We start from the raw sequence: 13,626 nt of genomic DNA on the forward strand, positions 1-13,626 counted from the left end.
ATTTCTTTCTGTTTTAGGAAGCTGTGAAAAGCGAAGTACTTTCTTTAACAAAAGACCTCGTTTCTCTTCCCAGGAGGAGCAGGAAATTTCTCTCTCTCTCTCTCTCTCTCTCTCTCTCTCTCTCTCTCTCTCTCTCTCTCTCTGCAAGGTTTTATTATCATTTATCTTCCCCGCGAAGAAAGTAAAGAAGAAAGTAGGTATCAAGGGAAGAAGAAACAAGGCGAACAATCCTCATATACTTCCTAGTTACATTTTTCAGAGGGAAGTTTCCTCTTAGGGAGAGAGAGAGAGAGAGAGAGAGAGAGAGAGAGAGAGAGAGAGAGAGAGAGAGAGAGAGAGCTAGAACAAAGAAAACATGATTGCATCTCACATTGCAACATACACTTCTACATAATCTTTTATATATCTTTTTTTTTTTTTTTGTAGGCAAATTTTTGTTTTAGGTTAAGAAGTCTTTTCTTGGATTGATGTCGATCAGAAGGTATATAACTATTTGAAGCAGTTTATTTTATTAACTTATACCCCTTGTCTTCTCATTGATGAAACACAGTAGGTATTAGGATATATTATATAGCCGTTCTCCTTTTCCATCTTATGGAACTATTTTTGTATATATATATATATATATATATATATATATATATATATATATATATATATATATATATATATATATATATATATAAAACCAACCAACAAGTGATGTAAATACTTTTAGTGAACTCGTCAGAACTTTTTCAAACTTGTGCCATCTTTTTAAAGTCAGGTCAACCATCACCACCAACCTCCCTTCACACTGTCAGCGTCCTGGTTTCCCTGGATCCCCTGCGTCCCATGTACTTGCCATATCTAGCTGTGATACCCTGCATTAAATGCAATATGTCCTATCTATCTTCACCTTAACAGCATAGTGAAGTCAGAATCATAAATAAAAAAATGAGATGTCCCTTTTTTTGGTTGAATTTGTAATTTCGTGAGTTTCTGCAGTACCCAACATTCTATTAAGAAACCTCTCTCTCTCTCTCTCTCTCTCTCTCTCTCTCTCTCTCTCTCTCTCTCTCTCTCTCTCTCTCTCTCTCTCTCTCTCTCTCTCTCTCTCTCTGAGAGCGCCCAATCCTTGCAAATTCAGCCATCACAAGGCTATTTGGGTAAATTGAGGTTTCCAGGGCAAGAAAAAATGAAGCTTATTTGGAAAGCATAACGCCCCGCAATAAATGATGTCATGAATTTTGAACGTAAAATGAGATGGGGAAGGGAAGGTGCCTGGTGGAGTTACGAGGAAGGAGGAGAAGGAGGAGTATATAGAGGTAACAAGAGGAGGGAAAGAGGGAGGAAGAAGTGGTTCAAGATTCTCTCTCTCTCTCTCTCTCTCTCTCTCTCTCTCTCTCTCTCTCTCTCTCTCTCTCAAGAATGAGTAATGAAATGTACGTAATAGCCATTTTTAATGGAATAAAGAATTTTGACTTTGACTCTCTCTCTCTCTCTCTCTCTCTCTCTCTCTCTCTCTCTCTCTCTCTCTCTCTCTCTCTCTCTCTCTCTCAAGAATGAATATTGAAATGTATGTAATAGCCATTTCTAGTGGAATAAAGAATTTTGACTTTGACTCTCTCTCTCTCTCTCTCTCTCTCTCTCTCTCTCTCAGGAGAAAGAGTCAGGAAGAGGGGAAGGCGGGAGGAGGAAGTGGTTCAAGATTCTCTCTCTCTCTCTCTCTCTCTCTCTCTCTCTCTCTCTCTCTCAAACCTTCAGGAGAAAGAGTATATAGAGGTGACAGGAAGAGGGAAGGCGGGAGGGAGGAAGTGGTTCAAGATTCTCTCTCTCTCTCTCTCTCTCTCTCTCTCTCTCTCTCTCTCTCTCTTCAGGAGAAGGGTTATATGGAGGTAACAGGAAGAGGGAGGGAAGGAGGAAGTGGTCCAAGACTCTCTCTCTCTCTCTCTCTCTCTCTCTCTCTCTCTCTCTCTCTCTCTCTCTCCAACCTTCAGGAGAAGAAGGAGTATATAGAGGTGACAAGTTGTTCAAGGTCACTCTCTCTCTCTCTCTCTCTCTCTCTCTCTCTCTCTCTCTCTCTCTCTCTCTCTAAAACCCTTCAGGATAAGGGTTTTATAGAGGTAACAGGAAGAGAGAAAGGAGGAAATGGTTCAAGCTCTCTCTCTCTCTCTCTCTCTCTCTCTCTCTCTCTCTCTCTCTCTCTCTCTCTCCAGCCTTCAGGCAATGACGTAACTGAAAACCTTTCTCTTCTAACATGGTGGTCCCTCACATTTCCCCAAGGCGGCCTCTCAAAGACCCCGAGACTTAAGTTGCTTGAGACGGAAGTTCGGATGAAATTTCTTTCATGTTTGGGAAGCGAAGTAGACTGATATTTTAAAAACATGGTTTTTGCTCATTTTTCCTCTTTCTTTTCTCATCCAATTCGTGGAGTTTGTTTTGGGGAAATTCAATTGAATTTTAAACGTCTCTTAATCGTTTGGGAGTTCGATCGCATCGAAATTGGGCTTCAAATTGTTGTCAGTACTTTGGAAAGTTAGGTGCGCTGTTTAATACTTATGTGAATTGATTGTTTGGGTCTCATCGGTTCGTGCATCTTCATTTTTTTATTTTTTGTTTTTTCGCGGCTAAAATTAGCCTTTTCTCTTCATATTATGGCGTTACTCATTTTGATAGTTGTATTTATCATCACTACATCCCTTTAGTAATTCGAGTATTTTCCTTGCCTAACGCTCTATATATTTTTAACACTCTTCCTTTGGGAAGTTCTATATCCAAAAACAAAAAACAAAAAAACAAAACATTTGTTCGGTTTGTTGTAATCCACCAGAGGGTCGTTGTAACCTTATATCGGAAAAGAGAAACAAAATAAACTTACGGAAAGACACAAATTGTCTGGCAACGGGGCGCTTAACCCCCCAAGTAATGTCATGTGAAATTTTTGAAAAAGAGGTCCGTAGGGATGCAGCTGAAGAGGAAGAGGAGAGGAGGAGGAGGATAAAAGAGGATAAGGAGAAGAAGAAGAAGGAACTAAAAGAGGGAGTCCTGTAGGATTTCGCCGGAAAGTTGTTTTAGATTGGAGAGGAGATTAGTCATCCTGTACTCTTGAAAGAGAAAATTAAAACATCCTGACAATGCACTCTTATGGTGCGTCAGCACTACAGTGAAAATATTGTAAACACATGTCGGTAACTTATCACAAACAGGTTGAATACAAGTCAGCGACTTAGTGTTAATCCTAACTAGGAAGGTTATTTTAAAGTGAAGATGGTTTAATTGTCCTGTACTCTTCAGAAAGACAGTTAAGTGACATCCTGACACTACGCCCTTAGGATGCGTCAACAATACAGTATACACATAAACACATGTCGGTAACTTATTGCAAACACATCACGAACAGGTTGAATACAAGTCAACGACTTATTGTTGATCGTAACCATTGCTTCATATACAATTATCGAACATTGTCCAAAGATTCGTTCTCCACTTTCGGTCGTTGACTTGTTTTCAACTAGTTGTTATACGTATACAACAAGTTGCCAACGTGTGTTTATGACATGCTCTTCTGTCGTGTAGGTACATCATTAATCTTGCTGTTTGCGATATGACCTAAATGGCGTTGGATATATATATATATATATATATATATATATATATATATATATATATATATATATATATATATATATATATATATATATATATATATATATATATATATATTTTATGTGTATTTATATATGTAATAAAGATAATGATTATATGAAACTCAATATACCGGTATTCACGTCTGTGTGTGTGTGTGTGTGTGTGTGTGTGTGTGGTGTTGTCACATATAATCGACTATTTCACACGCGAAAGAGCATCGCGTCGATTATTTCGAAATATTTTCAGGTAAAGTAATTCTCCGCCTAAATATTCCCCGTCCCTTTAACCACGTCGTTACGCCTTTCAACCTCGTTAACAGACTGATTTTTTATGCAGCGGTCTTTGCTCGGGAGAATTTATTGTCATCCTTCGAAACTCGGAGAAAAATTCCCCCAACCCTCCCCGCCCCCTTTTCCCTAGCCTCCTCCTCCTTCCTCCCCTAGATTCTCCCCCGTCCGCCATCTCCTCTTGTCACCAGCCTCCACCTTCTTCCCCTAGATTCTCCCCCGTCCACCATCTCCTCTGTCCCCAGCCTCCACCTTCCTCCCCTAGATTCTCCCCCCTCCGCCACTTCCTCTGTCCCCAGCCTCCACCTTCCTCCCCTAGATCCCCTGTCTACCATCTCCTCTGTCCCCAACCTTCACCTTCCTCCCCTAGATTTAGGGGAGGAGGAGGAAAGTTTTCCCTGAGATCATTCATTTATGCAAATGTTTAGGATTCTTTAAACTTCGCAGTTTCCGATGGGGGTTCGATTGCGTACCCTAGCCCATTCCCCCTGGTTTTTTCCTCTTTTTTCATTTCTTTTACTCCCCTTCATGTATAATTACTCGAAATTGCAATAATTTTTCGTTGGCTTATCTCTGCCGGAATTATGGAGAAAGTTGTACCGCCGGTAGGTATAAAATAGCTTGATGTCGTCTGATTGTACAATATGAAATAATAAAAAGCTCCTAAAGTTGCAGACTGCTGATAATTAAACAACCCACATCTCACAATATTTCTCAGATATGTTTGCAACGCCGAACTATAAGAAGAGATAAATGTTTAAACTGATAAACAATTAAACTTTAGTTCTGGTTATCCTCAGTCAAGGGTTATGTAAGAGTTATAAAAACGTTTTTTTGCCCATTAATGCGACGAAGTTCAGTAATGCGCTGAAATGCGTCTTGAATTGTCAGGCACAGGAGATCGTCGTTAAAAAGGAAGAGAGAAGGAATAAAAGGTTTCTTTTATTATGGTATTTTAGGGATTTGTTTGTTTAAAATTTTTAATGATTGGTTAGCTGTTTTGCAGTTATGTGAGTTTATTTGATATTTGATTTTTAGTTTTCTGTAAAAGAAAACTATTGTACCGGCTTTGTTTGTCCGTCTGCACTTTATTCTGTCCGCACTTTTTCTGTCCGCGCTTTTTTCTCTCCGCACTTTTTCTGTCCGCCCTCAGATCTCAAAAATTACTGAGGCTAGAGGGCTGCAAATTGGTATGTTGATCATCCACCCTCCAATCATCAAACATACCAAATTGTAACCCTCTAGCCTTCGTAGTATATATTTTAATTAAGGTTAAATTAATCATAATCGTGCTTCTGGCAACGATATATGACAGGCCACCACCGGGCCGTGGTTAAAGTTTCATAGGCCGCGGCTCATACAGCATTATACCGAGACCAGCGAAAGATAGATCTATTTTCGATGGCCTTGATTATATGCTGTAGCGGCTGTACAGAAAACTCGATTGCGCCGAAGAAACTTCGGCGCAATTTTTTTTTTTACTCGTTGAAGTATAATTACCCTTTCGTAATGATCTATTTCCTAACTTCTTTCGTGGGACGACTTAAATCTTGAAGAAACCTTTGATCGGTTTGTCGCAATCCTCCAGAGTGTCGTTGTGACGCTGTTGACAAAAAAAAAAAAAGACAAAATAAACTCGTAAAGAGAGACGCAGATTGTTTGGCAACACGGAGCTTAACCCCCAAGTGGGTGTCCTGTGAAATTTTGAAAGGGAAGCTGGCCCGGAAGGGAGGGAGGGGAGGAGGAGGGGTAAGGGAACTGAGGGGAAAGAAGGAAGGTGGGGGGTGAAAAAGGAGGACCAGGAGTAAAGGAGGAAGAATGGAAAATAAAAGAGGAGACCTGGAGGAGTTCACCGGAAAATTATGTGAGATTGAGGGGAGGGAGGGAGAAGGGGAGGGGAATACGAGGGGAGAGGCCACATGGGGGTGTGAAGTTAGTCAACCCGTCGTCTTTTTAGCCAGACGCCGTGGCAACTCGGCTAAGCGACTTCCAGACTTCCAGACTACTACCAGTACTTCCAGACTTCCAGTTTTCCGCTGCTGCTGGAAGGAAGGAGAGTAGTTAATTTCCAAAGGAGTTAATATAGAGGCGTTATTGTCGCCTTGCCTGAGCGTGCCTGCGGCATTTGAGAAAAGATTTATTGGCTTTCGTGGGTTCGAAATCTTTCCAGAATTTACTTTGTTTAGCCTGGTTTTGATCTGTGCGTCTTGAAGAAAAATCTTTACTGTTTTGTATAGGTTGTTTGCCTTGTGGATTAAAAAAATCTTTGCTGCTTTGTAAAGGTTGTTTATCTTGTGGATTAAAGAAAAATCTTGCTGCTCTGTATAGGTTATTTGTCTTTTGGATTAAAGAAAAAGCTTTACTGCTTTGTATAGGTTGTTTGCCTTGTGGATTAAAGAAAAATCTTTGCTGCTTTGTATAGGGTATTTGTCTTGTGGATTAAATGGAAATCTGTGCTGCTTTGTATAGGTTATTTGTCTTGTGGATTAAACTGTACTGCTTTGTGCTCATTACTTGCCCCTTAGATCAAGTTTTGCTGCTTTACGCAAATAATGGCTTAGAGATACTACTTTGTTTCTGAGGAAAGTTGTATGTAGGTTGTTGTACAGGTTTTGTGTGTTGTGTAGATGTTTACTGGCTGCTCGTAAGGGCAAGAGCTTGCGCCGGCATAAGGCCGCTTAATCTAACAACAAAGGAAACAATTTCTGTAAAAGAAAACTATTGTGTCGACTTTGTCTGTCCGTCCGCACTTTTTTCTGTGTGCACTTTTCTATCCGCCCTCAGATCTTAAAAACTACTGAGGCTAGAGGGCTGCAAATTGCTATGTTGATCATCCACCCTCCAATCATCAACCATACCAAATTGCAGCCTTCCAGCCTCAGTAGTTTTTATTTTATTCAAGGTTAAAGTTAACCATACTCGTGCCTCTGACAACGATATAGGATAGGCCACCACCATCCCGCGGCCCATACAGCATTATACTGAGACCACCGAAAGATAGATCTATTTTCGGTGGCCTTGATCATACGATGTACAGAAAACTCGATTGCGCCGAAGAAACTTCTGCGCATTTTTCACTTGTTTATATTGTGTAAAATTAAGTTTTGTTTCAGTTCTCATCCTGTATGTTGTGGACCTAAGTTTTATTAATTTGGGCCGGTTTTATTCTGTGGCGGTAAAAGTATTTCACAATTCATACATTTTATGGCTGAAAGTTTGCTTTTTTTTTAAGCAGTTTGTATAATCTTTTTGTTAAAACGTTCCTTCTTGTGTCGGGTTTAAGTACTCTGTGACTAACCGATTCCTTCTAAGTGCAAGTCATTTATTCTCTTGCTAAGTTGTCAGACTAGCAACCGTCGATAGCCGGTCCGCTAGAAGGAATAATATTAAAAATATTCGTTATTATTAAAGCAAACTCAACATTAGCATCGGTATTTAAACACAACTTTTGTGAGAGTACTCCTCAGTGTAACAAACGAAGAAAATCCTAAGGTTGAAAGCTTTCTCTGTCCGTCAGTGCAGAGTTAGACGCGTGCACAAGTGTTTTATTCATGCAGTAAGATATTTCAACCCCAGTTTTTTTAAGGAGAAAAATAAACAAGTTAAAATGCGCCTAAGTTTCTTCGGCGCAATCGAGTTTTCCGCAAAGCCGCTGTAGCGTATAATCAAGGCCACCGAAAATAGATCTATCTTTAGGTGGTCTCGGTATAATGCTGTGTGAGCCGCTGCCCATGAAACTTTAACCACGGTCTGGTGGTGGCCTATCCCATACCATTGCCAGAAGCACGATTATGGCTAAATTTAACCTTAAATAAAATGAAAAATACTGAGGCTAGAGGGCTGCAATTTGGTATGGTTGGAGGGTGGGTAATCAATTTGCAGCCCTCTAGCCTCAGTAGTTTTTAAGATCTGAGGGCGAACAGAAAAAAGTGCGGACATACAAAGCCATCTCAAAAGTTTTCTTTTACAGAAAACTAAGAAGGAGAGGTAAGGGAAAACAACCGTATTTAATTCAAAGGAACTGGCAATACCGATTCTTAGACTATGAAAGATTATTGAATTTAGAAAATAACTAGACAATTTAACCGAAATTAAGACTGAGATAGAATCAAAACAATATGTCATTCACATTTCCTTATTTTCATGTTTTTTTTTAATAGGAAACCTATAAATAATCTCCAGATATGCTGTAAGGGCAAAATGGCTCAAGGTAGCGTTAACAATTTTTGTGCCATTTCCATTCCTCTTTTTCTTATCTTTTTTTTTATCTTAATCCTTTCTTTTGGAACTCTCTTCCTGTCTGTGTTTCCCGGACCCTTAACACCTTCTATCCTTTAACAAGCATTAATCCCTCGGTTCCTTCGGGGCTTAGCCATAAGCCCCCCCTCTTACCATCTCCTTTTTTATTCATTTTCTTCCTCGTCTTCTTCTTCTTTCATTTTTATTTATTTATTTTTTTTTTTTGAGACTGCTGTAGATAGGGATAGTGAGTGATCTGTCCGTTGAGCGTTGTACAAAATTCACACTCTCACATACACAAACACAGATGCTTACACACAGACGCTACTCTCCCATTGCAAAACATTCACACACACACACACACACACACACACACCTCTCTCTCTCTCTCTCTCTCTCTCTCTCTCTCTCTCTCTCTCTCTATCATGAACTTTCACGGGCCCAATACGGGAGGATTTCCATCAACAGTCTCGACGGAATATTTCACGAAGCCCTCTTCTCGTTCGTCCCTTCTCCCCAGATCCGTTAACAACCCAACTTTTATTTCCCCCGCCTTTGAACAGAGAGGAGATACTGCCACTTCTGCAGCCAATAAAAAATCTCTCCCTCACCCCCCCATCCCCTCCTCCCCTTCTAGATTCAGGGGGAGATAGAAAGGAGGGAAGTTCGGTTATGCAAATCATTCGTATCATTTAACTCGAGAACTTCCGGCGGGGTTTAATTGCATCTTTGTCGTTGGGGGGATAATGAGTTTTTGGCGTCCCTAATTAGATCATTTTGCCCCCGTTGTGTCCACTTCGGCGAGGAAAAATTATACGCGAGGGATCATCTCCCAGCTTGAAAGGAAAGCAGGGCGTTCGGGGTAGATTTTTCGAAGTCTAGGGAAATTGTTCAGGGGCGGCTAGGGGAAGACTGGGAGTGTGGGGGAGAAAGAAAGAATTGACCCGGTAAAGCAGTCAGGTTTCGTTGTTCGATTTCCTTCTCCTGATCGTCTTGGATATTTCATTTCGCTTTATAACGTCGCTGCCTGCGTGTGGAACAGAACGAAGGAGAGAGAGAGAGAGAGAGAGAGAGAGAGAGAGAGAGAGAGAGAGAGAGAGAGAGAGAGAGGAAAAGAAAAAAGGAATTGAACGGGGAGGCAACACAAAAACCATTTGAATATTTCCTATTTTCACTTCGGAAAAGGTCCATTTTTAGGAGGTGCCGGAGTGGGTAAGCGGCCCCTCACTTCTCATAGCAGGAAAACTTGATGGAATTTCTCGCTGCGATTTAGTTTTGGTGATTTGTTTTCTATATTTCGATTTTGGTTGTTTCATTCTTGTTCGGAGGATGTTTTTACTTTTTAGTTTTCTGCAAATGAAAACTGTTGTGGTGGCTTTGTCTGTCCGTCCACACTTTTTTCTGTCCGCACTTTTTCTGTCCGTCCTCAGATCTTAAAAGCTACCGAGGCTAGAGGGCTGCAAATAGCCTCAGTAGTTTTTATTTTATTTATACCTTGACTGCCTAGGTACAAATCTCAGTCACTATATCCTAACCACTTAGCTCCAAATCCCAGTCACTATACCCAGAATGTCTGGTTCCTGTTAATCCTAGTCACTCTACCGAGGCCGCCTAATTCCAAATCCCAGTCACCATATACATAGATTACCTAGTTCCAAATCCCAGTCAACATACACAGATCGCCTAGTTCCAAGTCCCAGTCACCATATACATAGATTAGTTCCAAGTCCCAGTCACTATACCCTGATCGCTTTATGTTGCTCACAATGTTTCTTATAGCCATATTCATCATGAACCATATTCAAAGAGCGTCTCTGTTTAATGCATTCTGTATAAACAGGGTACCTCGTCTGTTGGCTTCTAAGGGAGGTGCTATAATGCTTTAGGCTTAATTTTAAAGGCCTATTTTTCCGTTCTTCGGGGAGCTACGCCCCCCTAAATCGAGTGAAGGACTAGGCTTGAAAGAATTGAGTATTTTGTTCAAATATTTACCGAGGTGGCTTGCGCCTTGACAAGGGGTGATGTCAAGGGAATATTCTTCTTTGTTGCTGCAAGAATGCCAGGTGAAAGGAATTAGTGTCTTACAATATTATTATTATTATTATTATTATTATTATTATTATTATTTCATACATGCAGCATTGAAGGTGATAGCTGCATCACTAGCATACAATTTGTATTTAGGTTTGTCAGTATAAATTTATTATTATTATTATTATTATTATTATTATTATTATTATTATTATTATTATTATTATTATTATTATTATTATTATTATTATTATTATTATTATTATTATTATTATTATTATTATTATTATTATTATTATTATTATTAAATATCCACAGTTACTGTATATCTGCAAATTGTTTTTCTTATACAAACAGTACAGTTTTTTTTTATATAACTGTGGATTTTTAATATGCAGTAATGTAATCATACACACTGAATTTCTTAACATCATTATTATTATTATTATTATTATTATTATTATTATTATTATTATTATTATTATTATTATTATTATTAAAAGTCTACAGTGTATCAATGAATTGTTTTTTCTTTAGCAAACAGTACAACTTATTGATTTAATTACATAACTGTGGATTGTTAATATACAACAATGTAATCACAACATTGTGAATTTCGAAGCCTTATTATTATTATTATTATTATTATTATTATTATTATTATTATTATTATTATTATTATTATTATTATTATTATTAAGAATCCACAATGTATCAGGGAATATTTTTTTCTTTTCCAAATAGTAAAATTTATTTATATAATTGTATAACTGTGGATTGTAAATATACAACAATGTAATCACAACATTGTGAATTTCATAGCCTAATTATTATTATTATTATTATTATTATTATTATTATTATTATTATTATTATTATTATTATTATTATTATTACTGAAGAAACAAATCCACACTTATGTACATGGATTTGTTTCTCTATATCAAGATTCATGCTACTACGAGTATTTTGTAATTATTGTTATTATTATGAAAAAGGTCAGTTAACAGTCCGTTTAACTCCAAAGTTAATAGTTGCAGTCCATGCATTTATTTGAATGGAATATAAAGAGGGGCCATTAATTAAAAATGGCCATACAGTTCTGCCAGTTTATTACCTCACGTCATTGGTGATATTGCTCTGTGCAAAACAATTTTTTTTTATATAAGGTCTTTGCAAAATAAGTTTTTTTTATAATCCTTAATTCAAAATGATGTGCTGTTTTTTCATGGGTAGTTTTATTTCTTTCTTGTCATCAAGCAGTAAGTATAATATTTGTGTATGTATGTAATGTATATATATATATATATATATATATATATATATATATATATATATATATATATATATATATATATATAAAGGACTCCGGAAAATCGTACCTAAGGCATAGAAAACGCGTGATACAACACATAGAAAAAGGCGAATGATCTTGAAGTCAAGGATAACCACATTCTACTCAGAGTCAGTTTGCTTACTAATACATACATACATACATACATATATATACATATATATATATGTGTGTGTGTGTGTGTGTGTGTGTGTGTTGAAACGCTACCAATTGACTTACTGGTGGGTCGGGAAGTTGGGCTAAAATTAGCTGGTATGATAGGCGGCAGCCTGACCAAGAAAGGCCTCAGGCACAGAAGTACTCTAGTTTAACCAGACCACTGAGCTGATTAACAGCTCTCCTAGGGCTGGCCCGAAGGATTAGACTTATTTTACTTAGCTATGAACCAGTTGGTTACCTAGCAATGGGACCTACAGCTTATTGTGGAATCCGAACCACATTATAGCGAGAAATGAATTTCTATCACCAGAAATAAATTCCTCTTATTCTTCACTGGCCGGTCGGAGATTCGAACTCGCGGCCAGCAGAGTGCTGAGAACGGAACCCACTCTCCCAATGAAGAACTTTTTTTTTCCTAGCTTCTTTTATATCCTGTGTGTCAGTTGGTAACGCCCTGGCCTTTCAATTTGAGAGACAGGTTCGAATCCCAGGTTAGTCAGAAGTATATATATGTGTGTGTGTGTATTATATATATAATGTATAATATATATATATATATATATATATATATATATATATATATATATATATATTTATATATATATATATATATATATATATATATATATATATATAATATATAAATGAGAGCAAGAGACTATAAACAATTGCTGAAAAGGACCCCTGGTAGATGTACGGGTATGAGACCGAAACGTCCCGTGAGCAGCTTTGAAAATAAAATTGCTGAATGATTTTCACAGGGAAAAAATGTTGGGAAGGTTGTGGCTTGAGAGAGAGAGAGAGAGTGAGAGAGAGAGAGAGAAAGTCGATAGAATTTCATATATCGGTTTTGAAAACTTTTTCCCTCTTTTTGGCTTTTTGAGTCTGATCCGGAACAATTTTAATTTTATTTTTTTATTTTTCTGTGAAGGTGTCACGGCTGTATGCGTGTTTCAATAATTTCATTTGTCACAGATGATATTTCCTATAAAAATCCTGGGGCGGTGATTCTCTCTCTCTCTCTCTCTCTCTCTCTCTCTCTCTCTCTCTCTCTCTCTCTCTCTCTCTATTCAGATGTTATTCATATGATAAAAATGTTAAAGTATCTCTCTCTCTCTCTCTCTCTCTCTCTCTCTCTCTCTCTCTCTCTCTCTCTCTCTCTCTTTTCAGGTGTTATTCATATGTTGAATTTAAAAATATTATTCATGGTTTATTCTCTCTCTCCAGATGTTATCCATTTGTTGAATTTAAAATTATTATTTATGGTTTATCTCTCTCTCTCTCTCTCTCTCTCTCTCTCTCTCTCTCTCTCTCTCTCTCTCTCTCTCTGTGGATATCTCGAGCGCCATTCTTTCGTCAGGTAAACATAGGCTGTGCTACAACCAGTTTGATAGTAATGAGATTTTATCATGTATATCTCTCGTATATGTATGTAGCAATCGTAAATCACAATTTCCAATAACAGGGATTTTTTTGTTTTCTTTTTTTGTCTGTAATCTTTGGTTTCATGTTTGGATATTAGAACTGAGGAAGGACTTCAGTCACGTGAGATTTTGTGGCTGAAAAATAGAAGGATGTAATCGGCAAGATTGCATATATATGCCTGTGTGTCGTCGATAGTGGTTAAACTTTCTGCTCATATGCACACGGGAATATTGAAGCTTACGTAATGTTGTACAATCTTCATATGTAAGCGCAAATGCTGACGTAAACACACTCATAAACACACACACATATATGTGTTATATATATATATATATATATATATATATATATATATATATATATATATATATATATATATATATATATATATATATATATATATATATGTATATATATATATATATATATATATATATATATATATATATATATATATATATATATATATATATATATATATATATAAATTCATATATACAG

The 13,626-nt window shown here is 37.4% G+C and overlaps 1 protein-coding gene across 1 annotated transcript in view; it reads left to right on the forward strand.

Moving 5' to 3' along the window:
• Positions 1 to 2,907: 2,907 nt before the first annotated feature.
• The window catches only part of LOC136825189 (uncharacterized), a 19,742-nt gene continuing 9,023 nt past the window's right edge, over positions 2,908 to 13,626 (forward strand). The window contains exons 1-2 of the mRNA XM_067081215.1: positions 2,908 to 3,029; positions 4,051 to 4,259. Coding sequence (XP_066937316.1) covers positions 2,908 to 3,029; positions 4,051 to 4,259 — 331 coding nt within the window. The remainder of the gene's footprint in view (positions 3,030 to 4,050; positions 4,260 to 13,626) is intronic.

The sequence above is a fragment of the Macrobrachium rosenbergii genome, chromosome 37, assembly GCF_040412425.1.
Source record: "Macrobrachium rosenbergii isolate ZJJX-2024 chromosome 37, ASM4041242v1, whole genome shotgun sequence".
Classification (NCBI taxonomy): domain Eukaryota; kingdom Metazoa; phylum Arthropoda; class Malacostraca; order Decapoda; family Palaemonidae; genus Macrobrachium; species Macrobrachium rosenbergii.